General features: G+C 42.9%; 2 protein-coding genes across 2 annotated transcripts in view; one reads left to right on the top strand and one right to left on the bottom strand.

Moving 5' to 3' along the window:
* Window positions 1-235: 235 nt before the first annotated feature.
* On the bottom strand, window positions 236-11,818 carry usp44 (ubiquitin specific peptidase 44; the record flags this gene model as incomplete). The annotated part of the gene is made up of 6 exons (XM_083906653.1): window positions 11,756-11,818; window positions 5,620-7,304; window positions 3,296-3,494; window positions 2,193-2,301; window positions 453-724; window positions 236-360 (listed from the first exon to the last, which is right to left on the bottom strand). Exons 2-6 carry the CDS (start codon window positions 7,162-7,164, stop codon window positions 236-238), a joined length of 2,250 nt encoding a protein of 749 aa, XP_083762779.1. The 5' UTR covers window positions 7,165-7,304; window positions 11,756-11,818.
* A 1,639-nt stretch (window positions 11,819-13,457) lies between these two features.
* The window catches only part of snrpf (small nuclear ribonucleoprotein polypeptide F), a 53,663-nt gene continuing 50,922 nt past the window's right edge, over window positions 13,458-16,198 (top strand). The window contains exons 1-2 of the mRNA XM_083906916.1: window positions 13,458-13,500; window positions 14,640-14,753. Of these exons, the coding sequence (XP_083763042.1) occupies window positions 14,744-14,753 (10 nt within the window). The 5' untranslated portion in view covers window positions 13,458-13,500; window positions 14,640-14,743. The remainder of the gene's footprint in view (window positions 13,501-14,639; window positions 14,754-16,198) is intronic.

Here is a 16,198-nt window from a genome sequence, read left to right on the forward strand (position 1 = left end):
CTTTTTTTTAGAAAAATACCTACATATAAACACCGTCAACAAGTTCAAAAAGCAGAACCAGGGTTTTTAAAAAGGAGTTCGTCTTCTCTCTCTCTCTGACGTGATAAAAAAAAAAGACCCGTCCTCCCAGGATAGAAATGCCCAAAACGACCAGGGAGAAAAAGATCGATAGGTGGCGCTGTGCTGATGTCGTTGTCGTCGTCAGAAGAAGAAGAAGAAGAGGGGGATTGTGGGTCTACAGCGGCCGGTCTTTGTCCTGAGTTACTCTCTGCGTGTAGAAGAGGATGTACGCCTGAGCTCGACACACTTCGTCCACCGAACACACGTTCATCTTAGAGTCGTTACAGTGAACCCAGAAACCTGCGACACGTGAGTAAAAACGCGTGAGTACGACACGCGTGAATACGAATGCGAGTACGATACAATAGTTAAAAACTTAACTCCACACTCACCTCCTTCTTTGTTGTAGCAGTAGGCCGTGTAGTGGCCAGAGCCGAAGCCCTTCCCATGATGCATCACCACGGCGGAGAGTTCGTAGAGGAAGTGCTTGGGACGCGGCGAGCTCGGGGAGGCGGGGCTACCGCCGCTGGGACTGGAGCAGGACGAGGTTTTGGGCGGCGGTGTCGGCGGCGGCAGCTCTCGGCAGCAGTACGGCTCCATGTTGAGGATCTGGTCGAAGCTGACGTGGACTCCGATCTTCTCCCGGTGGTTCCGCCCCGACCACCTGACGACCAATCACAAGACAGATATCAGTACGATACAGATGTTTGTTTTTTTTTACTGTTTTTATGCAGTTTAGGAGTTGACCCAAAAAATATCGGCGTCTTATATCGGCCAAAGAAAATCTATATAGATATATATCGGCATCATGTTATTTATCCAAAAAAATATCAGCATCATGTATCGGTCAAAAAAATATCGGAATCATACATTTGACAAAAAAATATGGGAATCATACATTTGACAAAAAAATATGGGAATCATATATTGCCCAAAAAATATCAGCATCATATATCGGTCAAATAAATATCGGAATCATATATTGGCCAAAGAAATACTGGCATCATATATTGGTCAAAAAAATATCGGAATCATATATTGGAAAAAAAAATACCGGAATCATATATTGGCCAAAAAAATATCAGCATCATATATCGCTCAAAAAAATATCGGAATCATATATTGGCCAAAAAAATATCGGAATCATATATTGGCCAAAAAAATATCAGCATCATATATCGGTCAAAAAAATATCAGCATCATATATCGGTCAAAAAAATATCGATATCATATTGGCCCAAAAAAATACCGTAATCATATATTGGCCAAAAAAATATCAGCATCATATATGGGTCAAAAAAATATCGGAATCATATATTGGCCAAAAAAATATCAGCATCATATTTGGGTCAAAAAAATATCGGAATCATATATTGGCCAAAAAAATATCGGAATCATATGTTGGCCAAAGAAATATCGGCATCATATATCGGACAAAAAAAATATCGACATCATATATGGGTCAAAAAAATATCGGAATCATATATTGGCCAAAAAAATATTGGCATCATATATCAGCCCTTTTTTTGCCTCCTTTAAAAAAAAAAAAGTAGACCAAACTCGCAACTGTGTGCCGCCCTCTAGAGGAAGATCTGCTTCTGAACAACATAGGAACCAAACCAATGTTTCTAAAGGTGTCATTAATCAGTCGCTGATAATGTCGCTGATCAATACTGATTTGTGGAAAATAAAAGATAACATTTGAGAAAACACAAATATATTACAAACAAAAACAACCGATTAATGGATAAAAAAATAATTGACAGACGAATAGTTGCTCGTTTTGTTATAGTTGTTTACCATCAGTTCTAATAATAATAATAATAATCTTAGTTAAAGTAGGAGTTCTGTGGTGGTTCTTTGAGTGAATCGTCAGATTTAGAATAAACTGGAGAGTGTTTTTATTTTTCTGCTCGGCGGCCATTTTGTCCTGATTAAACACAGGCGTGTAAGTGACGACACAAACTCGTTACTCTGATTCTGGACATCTGTGAGTTTCCTGCTGTGACCTCACAAAGAGCTGCAGCGTGTCTGTGCTGCTCTGTGTGACTTTTCTTTGAAACGTTTATTGATTTAACAACAAGCCCGAGTGTGATGTGTGTGTTTGTGTGACGTAGTTTTTTTTGCGTTACCTGAAGCGTTTGAGGTGAAGCCGCAGAACCTGAGGCAGTTTGTGGACCATCAGCTGTTTCTGAGCTTTGGTCAGGAGGACGGGTTTGGACGACGACTGACGTCGAGCTGCTGCACGCCACAGGACGGCGAGGTAACACACACACACACACACACACACACACACACACACGTACGTTATAATCCACATTTACAAGCGTTGGGTGTTTTTACGCGTGTCATTTTTGATATTTGAACTGAAACAACTGCACATAATTGAAAGTCGGCCCCACGTGATATCAATTAATTACTATTAATGAAAATAATCAAGCATATGTTGAATAAATTAGGTGTTTTTATAGCAGATATTTGTCGACAAACGCAGGTTTTAGGTTCCGCTCCAGTTTTAAGACAGTATTTCACCTTATTTTCCTGCAAAATGTTGTGATTTTTAAACTTTCTACACGTTTTTCCAATAAAGTAATTGAGGAATAATTATACTTTATGGTCATTGTAGCACTAATAAAACAACATATCTCATGGTGGCTCAAGACGAGCGTCTGTATCGGTCCGATATTGACTCAAAGAGTGGGCTAAATAAGCTGCTACATCTTCCCAAACTATTATTTTTACGTTTATTTATTTTGGACAATCTGCTGCGACACATTACGTCAATTTCACCAGTATCGTGCGTCCTTTAATTCAAAACAGACGCATAATTAGAAGCGAGTGTGTAGCCTGTAACCGCGCTCACCGTCAAAACATCAAATCCGTGGTGCCTAAAACATAAAAAATCACATCCTTGTACGTCTTATTTTGCCCATAAGCAAAAGAAACGTCGGTTATTATTCACGTTTAAGAAAATAAGCCCTTTTATTTATGACTTTAATCGTCGACGATTGCTCCGTTAATCGCTCGCTGGCCCGATCACAAACGTTTACAGGCAGCGGCACGAGCCGCGCGTCTGCTTTTCCTGCCAAATCCAAAGCAATTATTACATTATTCTATTGGTGACGTGAGGATAAAGAAGGATACGATCTACTTTAACGAGGCAGCAGGCAACGTTGAACCACAATAACGTGCTTTTCGGCTTTACTTCCAAAAAAACGAGGCGGATTAGACTCACAGTTGCACTGGTCGCAGGCGTAGATGTTTCCCTCCAGCGCCTCCGTCTCGGTGAACTTGGCCAACATCTCCGTCAGGTGACACGAGGCCTGCGCCGCAGACTCGCGGCTGTTGCTGTGGTAGCGCTCGGGGAATTCCAGCGACAGATCCCAGAAGGGCTCCACCGTGTTTGAGCGGTGGTCGCACGCCAGACACGTCACCTATAGATGCAATCTTTAGTCTCGTTTAAAATTGACTTCAATCTAAGATATATATGTAAAACACACTTTAAATGACACATGGTGTGAGGACGTGTGGTATAGAAGGAAGGAGGAAAAACGGTCTGAATCGGTGCTTCACAGCCACAGAACGGAGGATTTCCACAACCACAATCCCTCTATTCAGCATGAGCAGGTGTCCGTGTGTGTGTGTGTGTGTGTGTGTGTGTGTGTGTGTGTGTGTGTGTGTGCGTGTGTTCAATCGCACAACGCGACCCTGAACTTTGACAAGATTCACGTTCGCGACCGTAAATATGCGCCGCGAAATGTGCGTATCTGTACTTTATTTACGTCGTTATTTATATTTCTAGCAACTTTTGCTCCACTACGTTTCCTCTTGACCGTCTTGGTTACTATCAAATCAGAAGAAGAAGAAGAAGAAGAGTTGGTATTATGGTCTGTATTTATATTCGCAACAGTTTTCGCCCATTCACACGCTGCACATATGAATTTGTGTGATTATTTTCCTGTCTGTTAAGGTCAAATTGGACTTTAAGGATGCTTAAAACCTGACCTACAGAGAGCAAAAATCGAAAATGATTGTAAAAAAAACGCAATGATAAAAAATAATAATGTTTTGTCTAATGTAGATTGTTGCCGAATAATTAATTTAAAAATAAATATTAGGAATGTGTATATATATATACCTATTTGGTAACGCTTTCTTTTACAGTCCCCTAATTACCAGGTATTTACCTGGTAAATTCATGGTAACACCAAAGTGTTACTAGGTAATTACCAATGGTAATAAGAAAGTAAATACAGTGAAACTGTTGCCAAAATACTGGGCATTTACCTGGTAACTATATAGTTAATTATAGCGTGTTATTACTGCTGTTAATAAGAAGGTATGTACAGCTAAACTATGGCAAAACTATGGTAAATGTAAGTGTATTATTGGGTTATAAACTGGTAATAAGCAGGTACCTGCAGTCCCCTAATTACTAGCTATTTACCCAAGGGGTAATCTAACAAACCTAACCCTAAAAATGTGTGTAATTGCATGGAAACAAGCTTGGCTTTCTTTTACAGTACAGTTTTACTTTACTTACCGAGTACATTACCGTGCATTACCCAGTATTTTGGCAACGGTTTCACTGTATTTACTGATCTTATTACCCTTGGTAATTACCTAGCAACACTTTAGTGTTACCATGAATTTACCAGCTAAATACCAGGTAATTAGGGGACTGTAAAAGAAAGCGTTACCATATATTTTTATAAATATTTGATTGTGCCACCTGACATTTTTTTTCCGTTGTGAAGTTAAAAAATGAGTTAAAATAGTTATTCGATATGAGACATGTTCAAACACATTGTTCTGGACTCAAAAATATGCCATTACATCTATATTAAATATACCTTTTTTCGAAGCTTTATTTGTCATTGACCCATAGACGATCAATCCTCACGCCTCACTTCTTTAATAAACAATAAAATAAACTAAAAACTACATTTGACACTCAAGTACAGAAAATATATACTTATACTTTAATTACTTTTACTGAAGTAACTCCAACCCTTCTACCAAAAGTCATTTCCTGGTAACATACTTGCGTACTTTTACTCAAGTATGACCTTTAAGGAACTTTATACAAGACTGTAAATATGACATCATGCTTCTGTTACGACGTTATCTTTGTATAGTAAATCTATAAACGCGAGGTGTGTCACAATCACAGTACACAAACGTGGCAGGTGACTTACTGAGCGTCTAAATCAGCATCAGGAAAAACCAGATTAAATTTTTTCCGACTTAGCTCTTTTGTTGTTCTAATTAAAGCTAGCTTGACTGTTGCTAAAACGTACAATTCTGCTCTTTTTAGGTGTCGTTATCATTTCACGAAGCGTTTTAGAAATGATGACATTAGGAAGGACCATCGTGTTACAATGTTTAATCATCAAGTGTAACTTTAAACCTCCATTTGAATGTGTTAACTCGTGAATTATCCATGTAATCGGCGTGTACATGCATTCTGAATGAGTCGCATTAAGAGTTCCCTTTAGCGGTTGCTTAGTTAAGGTGATTACACTCGACTGTGTGTGTGTGTGTGTGTGTGTGTCGTACCTGGCTGAGCAGCTGCCCGTGAAAGATGGTGTTGACCACGTTCAGCACCTGCTTGATGAGCCGCTTCTGCGGCACGCCCGTCGACGTGGTGTGCTTGCCCGTGCTCTCCAGCTCGCGCTGCACCTTGTCCAGCAGCTCGCACAGGAACTCCTGCGCGTCCTGCTGCGCGTAGCCGCGGAACGCCGGGATCAGCTGCCACACCGAGTGCAGCATGGCGAACGGCGACACCAGCGCCCACTTGCCCGACCACATGACCTGGAACAGCGTGTGCAGCTCGTGGCACAGGGAGATGTGCTTGGAGCTGGGCTCCTTGGGCTGGATCAGCTCCATGCTGCGCGACCGCGACGCCCCGCCGCTGAGTCCCGCCCCAGGACCGCCGTAGCCGGCCTGAAGGCCCCTCCCCTGGGACAGGGACGACTGGGACAGGGCCTTCCCGGCCGCCAGTTGTCCGTGGACGGCGGTTGCCAGTAGCTCCAGCGCCTGGGTCAAATCCAGGCGCAGGAAACACTCCCTGAAGACATGCAGGTGACTCAGCACCTGTAAAATAGAGTTCATATAACAGGTGTTGCCTAAATTCCTCAAGCCCGTCACGCCGGGGGTGACCGTGGGACGCCGTTTAAAGGGTGAGCCCCCCTGTTTGGTGCTCTGCTTGTTGCGAACGGGCGCGTGAGACGGCGTTTTGGGCTTTGTTTTGGTGGCAGAGGAGCGACTCCTTGGTTTAGGAGTTGTTGGTTGGACCTTTTTAGTCCGCGTGGTTCTTTTGGGCGTCGCAGAAGCAGGACTCTGAGTCCGTGACGTGCGCGCGGGGGTTGAAGGCAAAGGGGTTTTCGTCTTATTGCGCGACGTCCTGGACGGTTTGGCGACCGCCACCTCCGTGACTCGCTGGCTCCTCCGCCGCAAGCGCCGACTCTTCCTCAAAGGAGCGTTCTCCAGCTCCTCCTGTAGCTGCCTCTTCTGCGCCCGCCGCCTCTCCCTCGCCTCCCTCTTCTGCTCCTCCTCCTCCTCCCTCTTCCGCTCCTCCTCCTCCCTCTTCTTGCCGCACTCGGTGAGCGCGAACCAGAAGCGGAAGACGCGCCCCATGAGCGCCCGGCGGCGGTGCCACAGCGCGGTGAACATCCTGTCCTCGTCCCTCAGCTGCAGCTCGCGGGCGCCGCACGGCATGAGCGCGTCGGCGGCGGCGTGGCTGGCGGAGCGCAGGGTGCGCCCGCTCCGCGTGGTCACCTCGTAGCGCTGGCTCTGGATGGCGCTGAGCGTGCTGCGCAGCAGCTTCAGGTCCCCCGTGGCGTTGTCATTGAGCACGTAGTCGTCGCACAGGTAGCAGAAGACGTAGAGTTCGTTGACCTCCATGGCCAGCGGGTGGCGCTGCTGCTGGAAGTGCTGCAGGGCGTGCTCCTCGATGTAGCGCCCGCACGCCACGTGAGCGCAGCCCAGGCACGCCCACATGGACTCGGTGGTGTTGCAGTCGACGCAGTGCCACTTCTGAGGGTTGAGGATGGAGTGGTCGGGGGCGAGCCGCAGCCGCCCCACATGCTTACACCTGTCCATCACACACACACACACACGCGTGCGCGCACACACACACACCGACTGTCTGTGAGCGTGCGTCAACTGTTCACACTGGCTTCATATCACCATGGTGACCACGGCGAGCTGTGAAACGGGACCCTGCCAGGGCATGGTGGTGTCTGCAGGGGGGGGAAGGAGAACAGAGACGAGGTCAGTGAAGAGCAACCGATGGGAAAACAGAGTCATGTGACCAGTGATTTAAAACTTCTCCATAAACTATAAATTATTGGTGTCGTCCAAAGTCAAACATTCTCGGGATGTTCGATAAATTATGGCCCAATCGTGGGAAAATTGTCTCGATTGCAAGTCACAAAAACATTCATTCCATTTGTGATTGTTCCGTGTTTTCTAATTAAAAAATGCAATAAATGTTGAAACGATTCACATCTTTAAGTATTAAAATACAGTTTTGATGGAATATTTAGTAATAATGCTGCATTTTGACTCGAAATCTATTTTTATAGTACATGATGAAGTGAGTTAAAGTCATATTGCAATTACATATTTTACATAATTATTCAGCCCCAATTGCGGTTAAGTCATTTTCTCAGATAAATACAAGTGCCATTTAGGGCTGAAACTAACCATTATTTTCATAATTTATTCATCTGTTGATTACGGAGTAATTGCGTGGTCCATAAATTGTTAGTAAATGTCGATCGTTGTTTCCCGAAATCTGCAAAAAAACGATGTCCTCAAACGTCTCGTTTTGTCCACAAACCAAAATGATCACGTTTTAATGATTTCTTTGTTCTATGGAGCAAAGAAACCAGAAAATATTCACATTTTAAGAGGCTGGAAAGTCATAAAATGTGTTTTAATTATTTTTTTGAAGTCAACTTCATTTATCTATGAGGACTGGTGCAACATGTTTTCACTGGTCTGGTTGTTGTTTTATCACAGAGGAGGAAAAGAATAGAAGTTAAGACGCTAAAAAGGTTGAAATATGAAGCAGCCGGCCACAAATAAGATTCATTCAACAGGTATTTGAACAACAGGTATTGCAATAAGTCAGAGTCAAAGACAGCAAAATTGCAGTTTATGGAACCTTGGTAAACGGCCAAGGATTTCGCAAGCTACTGCTGCTGCTGCTGCGTTCCACTCCCTTAGCCTTTCTTTGCCTCAGGTAAGTGTAGCGTGCAGGTTTTTTTAATACAAAAATGTGAAATTAATCCATATGTCGTATCACAAAGTGAAGTGAAGCACGTTTTGGTTGATTTTGCGACCGTGAACGTAGCCCCTGTGACATCACAGAAGCGCGACTTAACAAGGAAGTGACCTCGTCCGCTTCTGTCAAAGCTAATTAGTGTGACGGTCGGGGCTGAGAAGCGGTAAAGGCAGCTTAGCCGTAGCCTTTTTTTTATTTATTTATTTATCTAAAGCTTCTTAAAGTGATAGCTCGGAATTTTGGACATAAGACCTATTTTCCAACTCAGCCGGTGTGATGGAGACGTCTGGAGACGTTTTCAAGAAATTTTATTCAGTTCTTCTAGTTGCCGAGTTCGCTGATGCTATGGCTAGCGCAAGTCAATGATACAAGTTAGCGTGGCATTAAAAACACTCATACCGACTCCACAGTGCACCTGAGGCAAATCGATTGTAACGGCAGACTATCGATGTACATATCTGTGTTGATAGAATGATATTTGAAACAAAACTAATCTCGCATCGCATGAATTTGAGGGACTACTTTCTCAGCACTATACTTCCGCCGCTGCCGGAAGTATGACGCGCTGCTGCTGCTGCTGCTGCTGAGACATAAATCCTTCAAATTGCAAGGTTGGTTTTATTTCAAACATTCTATCAACACAGATATGTACATCGATAGTCTGCAGTTACAATCGATTTGCCTCGGGTGCACTGTGGAGTCAGTACGAGTGTTTCTAATGCCACGCTAACTTGTATCATTCACTTGCGCTAGCCATAGCATAAGCGAACTCGGCAACTAGAAGAACTGAATGAAATTCCCTGAAAACGTCTCCAGACGTCTCCATCACACCGGCTGAGTTGGAAAATAGGTCTTATGTCCAAAATTCCGAACTATCCCTTTAATGTGGGTGAGATTACTTAAAAAAACACAGATTAAACCGCACCCCCCCCCCCCCAAAAAAAAATCCAGCCGTCAGTCTCCTCTGTCTTTATCTTTTATCACTGCCTTTAACATCTTCGGGGGTCGACGTAGCTCGGTTGACAATGTGGGGATCCGTCAGTGGGCTGAAGCCCATCAACACCCCGTCACCCCCCCCAGACCCTCCACCCACTGAGGTCAGAGAAGTAAGATTATCCAACAAAAGGGGCGACTGAGCCTGTAAGTGCTGCATCTTTTGTCCGGATACAGGACTACCTTTTTCTTTTACTGGAGAAATAAAAGGGAGGGAAATCCGACAATAGGCAGAGGACAAATGAAGGACTCCCGGCCTTAAATGTGTCCAGTTAGAACTGCCTTTGACGGCAGTTTATTCAAATTAAAGTTCTCCGAGTTCAGCTACTTATATTTTCTAGTCGACTTCAGGGTCACAGTAAGTGAGCGGTGTAATTCTGAAAGTAAAGGACAAATTTAGACAGAGAGTTTTCTGGGGATGTGGGTCATGGAAACAAATCCCGGGTTAGCCATTGTTGGCGACACTAGTCGATAACGGAGCTCTAAAAACGCAGCGTAGTAACATGCGTGGTTAAAAATTAAACTTTACGATTTACGAAACAAATACAACCAGACGTCTGGGTGAGGTTGCGAATACAAATGGAACACACGCCAATAATCACGTTATTCATTCAGAACTAAGCTCCTTGTTGTTGTACTGTTGACGATTATTATAATAATAATAATACAGGCTTTACAGGTGCATTTAATGTGCCTGTTTTCCACGATTGATTGTTATTTTTTATTGTTTCCTTCACCCAAGACCAACAATCAATCTTAACAACCTGGAATTATCTTTAACCGCTGATTTGACAGAACAATTATAGCAATAAACCTTTTTATTTGTGCAGTATTGACCCGCGCTACAGTTAAGTATTGATCAGACTGCTGCTGTCAGTGTTAGCACTGAGCTAGCGTGATTATAAATAAAACATCAGTGCTGTCAAAGACCCAACACACACTCTACTGAGGGAACGTCGCATAATAATTAAAGGTGCATTATGTAATAAATCTAACGCAACTGGCCGTAAAATACTCCTAATATGTCACAGAGACTCAGGAATAATGTTCATATAACAAACTGAACTCACCAACAACATCAGTACAGACAAAATATTTGCATTTAAAAAAATATTTTGCAGACTGCAAATCATGTTTATGTTTTGAAATCATGTTTTGGCATGTGGCGCCACCTACCGCCGTCTACCAATCATTGCAGTCAGTAGAGTCTCAGCTGCCGAGCTACCACGGGTTGCCAGATATGTAAGGAAAAAGAAACCTAAAAGACCTTGGTGTTTTGAATTTGAATGTAGTAACCGTTTTTGGCCACATTCTTACACATGGCACCTTTAAATTACACAACGAATTGTACCTTAAAACACCAAGTATCTATATTTTATTTCTTATTTCGTATTTAAATAAACTTTTTGTTCAATACACGATGCCAAGTGCTCATTCTCGCTAGAGCTGCTGTGTGAATACTATCGTTATATCGTGAATTAAATATCGCGATAATATCGTATCGTGGCCGTCTCGGGCGATTCCCACCCCTGCGATTAAAGTGGACCCCTCTCTGTCACTGTAGCTCCAGTGAGGATTACGCACACTATCATTTAATCTGATCAGTTTATGGGTAAACTTCGGGAACAACCGCTCCTCTGGGGACCATGTGGCGTAAAAAAATAAAGTAAATAACAAGACTCTTGTGAGGAGTTTACGCAGAGTTTGTGATGTTAGCGCGCTTTGACTGGTTTGTCCTTCCGACTACACACACACACACACAGCTGAACGTTAACGCAGATTTAATTAATCCATTGTCAAAACACACTCACGCATTCATTCATTCACGCACTCACAGAGCGTGAATGTTTAATAAACTGCTCACAGATCCACGCTCAGGTAACGTAGCTTAACTCTCCTGCAGCTAAGGCTAACTAGCCGTGGTTAAGTGATAACAGCTATACGGAGTTACGATTACTCATTTCTTTAAAAAAAAAAAAAAATGAAAGAAAATATAAACTGGACAAACTAAATTCTGGAATATATCTGATTAAGAGCGGAGCACGGACACACACGTCGCGAACGCTCGCTCTCTCTCCCTGTTTACGCTAAATTAATTATTAAGATTTGAGGGGCACCTAGCTAACATTAGCCTAGCGCGCTAGTTAGCATTCAGCCCAGCCAGGCTAACGCAGCGATAATCCCGGCAAGTTCGCGTCTGAGCCGGGGGTGAGGTTCAGCGCCGCGGGTGCCGGGGTTCGGCTCTGTACCGTGAAGAACCACCGCCGCCACCGCTGCCACTACCACCACCACTACCGGGGCTGTGTCCCGTGTCTTCGCGGAACAACCGTGGACACACGGCCACGCGTGCCGTGCGGGCAAAGCCGCCGCCGCCGCCGCTGTGTGAGGGGGGTAAAGAAAACGGCGTACCTCGGCTCTCCTTCACGGCAGTAACTCCTCTGTTTCCAAAGTGATCGCCATCTTGTCAGTCCCTGTCGCGTGGTGCTGGCTCGAGCGCGTCCTCGAGCCGTGACGTAGTTGTTGTTGTTGTTGTGGGTCACGATGACGAAGTATATTCATGTTCCTGTAGCTAAAACGAGCCCAAAAAGGTAGATTTTCAGTTATAGTGTCGTTTTTTTGTGTGTTTTTAAGAGATTTGAGACGTGTTTTGTCTTTTCAGTGTAGTTTGTGTTTCGTACAGAGGCAGAAAACGTATATTTATCGTAACCCTGGGTTATACTACTCTAGTACCACTACTATTACTATTATTTATGTTTATGTATGACAAAACACGTGTATTTAATGGGGTGTATTGTGCAACAGCTGTTTTCTGAGTCTTTAAGAAAAAGTGAATTTACATTTTTGTAATGAAATTTCACAAAATTAAGACACTAAACTGAACATTCAAGCAAAAAAAAAAAACCAGTGTAGAAAAACTGTAATAAACTGCATATTCATGTATTATTAATTAATTTAAATCCAACCAAAATTGTCCAACTTGAATGATTTATTTGTCACATGGAGCAAAGAAACCAGAAAAATCAGATTATTATTGAAAAAATAAATAAAATAAACGATTAATCCATTATTATAATGAGTTGCTGATTCGATTAATAATCGAATAATCGTTGCAGCCCCAGTTATAATTCACTTCCTATGACGATAATCAACAAGTCTGAAAGTGGACTGGTAAAAATCACTGCTTACAATAAAACCGGAGGCGCCTTACACTTATTGACCACTAGAGGGGAGTGTTGTATCAAAATATCGCCCAGTGACTTAGTCCCCACAGACACAGTGATACTGAAAGAATAACAAATTAAATTAATTAATTTAATAAAATCCCAGTAGATTAGCAGTTCAGACCGACAACCATGTCCAAAATCACTTGAGTTCTATTTTCAGCTAACGTTATTTAATTTCCCCCAATGGAAATGAATAAAAAGTACATGTTATCTTATTGTATCTCCAGTTTCAGTACAGATTATTCTAACAAATTTCACTTTTTCTGCATGGACTATATATGGAAATTTATGTAATCTTACAGTTTTCTGTACTGAAGCCAACCTGGAAGATGGCAATATCCTGAAGGCCACTAGGGGGCTCCTAATCTGGTTAAAAGTCGAGGTTCAATGTGCGTCGTCTTCGTACCATGACTGTATCTGAGAAAATCCCAGTAGATCGGCACTTTCTGAAACAGGTCGATGTTCAAAATGGTTCCCAATGACTGGGTCGAGACCCACAGATGGGTCGCGGGTGATTTTTTTTGGGTCCCCGAACAAATTTGCGATGATTTGTGTGTATAATGTTTTAAATAACGTACATAAAATCATTATTTTACTATGTTTTTGCTAATTTCTTCTTTTATCTGTAAATACGTCCACGTAGCTCACACGCGCACATATCTGATTTTATACGGTTTTTGTTTTTATATCCGATCCAGTGATTCTGAACGATATGGGACCGATACTGACCCCGTAAACTGTTGAGTGCTATTTCCCCCGTTATCTCTAAATTAGACGTAGAGTCGAATAACCCCCCCGTTTACATTATTTTTTGCACTTGACGTCTTCTGCACACTTTGCATGTGCCGTGTTTTCATTTCCACTCATTCTTGCCATTCTTGATTTGCAGGAACCTCTATTGCCGCCTCCATCTGCAGCTGTCCGTCTCAGGTAATGTGATCATGCAACTATGAGCCAGTGTTTTTTGTTGCCGTTGTTTTTTCTCTTTCCCCTTCAATGTTAAGCAGCTTCTTTCACTTATTATCCTTTCTGTGTATGTGCACTGTGTCCTGGAGGGATTTGAAAGTCTTGCGTGCTAATACGCCGCTGTGGAAAACACACGTGTAGCAGCTTCATGCTGGTTAATGGGGGCTGATGGCACTCACTGTGCTGATGCTATCGCTCTGTGCTAATGTTTTTTTTAGAAGCAAACAACACTTTACTGTCTCCTGTGTGAATCTGAAAGATGTCGGATCAGATATCGGAGGTGGAAATAAGGTATAAATCTAATGTAATGCATGAATCACTGTTATTTTTGAAATGGCTAGCGATAGCTAGGACGTAAAATCTTACCGCGTACAATTACATCGTATGTTGGAACTCGATCGCATTCCAACTGAGAAGTTTTGGGGGAAAAATATCTCAGCCAAGGTATTGTTAGCAATACCACAGAAGTTGCAAGTGACGCGGTAGCCATCTTGAAATGTCGGGATATTGTGGGTGTTGCTCCAATTTTCCGACTTCTGACTACAACTGGAACGCACCATTGTTAGCAGCTAAGTTGTATCTGTAGACATGCGAGGGCTACGGTCAAGCCGAGGTGATTTGTGTCACTAATGATGATGACGCTAATTTTGATTTTCCCAATAAGTTACAAAAATATCTCAGGCTAGGCTTGGCTAGCAATACCGCAGAAGTTGTAAGTGACGCGGTGGCCATCTTGTTTGTGGCTACGAGATTAGTCCTATCAGAATCCGTGCATAGCTTATAGCTTTGGTTTATGGATCAATAAAAGTACAAGTACAAGTATTTTATGTTATTATTCTATTCTTATGTCTTAGTGGTCTAAGAAATATTACTTTTTTTTCTGCATAGATGGTGTGTAAAAAAAAAAAAAATCCAGTTTCCTTATTGAAGCCAACCAGGAAGTAGCAATATATTAAATGCCACTAGGGGGCTACTTGGCTGGTTGCAAAAGTACCTCAGTTTGAATGCAAATCTATGAGAAAACGACGCTAGTCCGTGATATGTTAGCTAGGTTTACACGGTATGTGGACACGGTATGATTGACGGCTGCTATCGTCCAATAGGAGCCTGGAAGGAGGTGATGATCTCTCTCGGATCCAACATGGCGGCTCTGGAGGCTTCAAAACTGGAGTTCGGGTTCCTGCGGGTGACGTTACGACGATGACGCATGCAAAAAGGTATTTATTGTATTGTATTTTTTTAATAAAAAGTACCATAAAACGATCTTTAATACAAGTAACAGTAACAGAAAGACCAAACGCGGGTGGAATGATAACATCATCGTAATCCCAAAAGAGAGAGCGACACGCTTTTGATGTGAGCTTTAAATTCCATAAGCTAAAGAAGTCGGCGCAGAAGTGTGTTTTTTTTTCCGCTAAAAGCGTTGCTACTGTAACGCCTCGTCAGACGCGACGCGAACATGACAGTAATTGCACGCGAGGTAAACATCTCATCACAGCAGGAGTAGACTTTCATTCACGAAACTGCGCCCGAAGGAGGACGTTTCATCCGCGCACTCCCGCACCGACGGCAGGCCAAAGAAAGAATCCCTCTCGTGCACCTTCGAAAAAAAACCCTCATCTGATCGAGGCCCGGTGCCATAATAGCTGTGTGTTTGTCCTCTCAGATTAAGAGGCGTTTGCGAGTGCGTTGGAGACGCAGGTATGCGTTGATTTGCCATGCGACGCGTCTGTGAATCACCTCTAATGTTTTTCTCTCTCGCTCCACGTCCTCGGGCCTTTCCCGCCGTCGTGTCCACACATGCTACGCTCTCCCCTCTCCCCGTCCTCTTTTTTCATCTGCACACGCTCTCACTTACACATTTTTTCCTGTTACTGTACCGCGCTGCTAATCATTTTAGCACCAAACCAAATGACCTCACTTTTTCTTTCTTGCCCCGGAGTAATTTATTCAAAGTTCACATCCCAGCGCCAGCTTTTTCCGCCTTCCGCTTCGTTTACCTCACCGTTTTTTTTTTTGGTTTTTCACCAAATTAACCACACGCACGTTTCTCACGAACGCTTGTTTTTAGCAACCGAATCAATAAACGGCAGCCAACGCTGTGTCCTCTTCACACACAGCCGAAGGCGCCAGCATCAGCTGTTTTGTTTATATTGTGCAAGGACACACAACAAAAATATACTGGTGGCAAAATGTTCCGAGAAACGTGGTAAAGTAATGTTTATGAGATGAACATTTGATAGAAACTATGGATACAAAGCTAACTTTGGTTTGTTTACAAGAAAACTAACATCCTGTTTAGAAAGGCTGTTAAATGCCACGCTGTAGCGGGTACGAGTGAATGCTAACACCAGCAAACGGAAAGGAAGTCGAGCGTCGCTAACTCGCAAGCTAATCTAGTCCATTCGCTAAACACATTCAGCTGTATTTAATGCATAAAAATAACATAACAACAAGCATAACAACTAAGTTTGTGCCAAGAAATGTGCTAAAGATGTTTATGGGAGAAACATTTGATAGAAACTATGGATACAAAGCTAACTTTGGTTTGTTTACAAGAAAACTAGCATCCTGTTTACAAAGGCTGTTTGTCTGTAAATAAGTGCCACGCTGTAGCGGGATATGAGTGAATGCTAACACCAGAAACAGAAAGGAAGTCGAG

Source organism: Microchirus variegatus (genome assembly GCF_963457635.1).
Source record: "Microchirus variegatus genome assembly, chromosome: 20".
NCBI lineage: Eukaryota > Metazoa > Chordata > Actinopteri > Pleuronectiformes > Soleidae > Microchirus > Microchirus variegatus.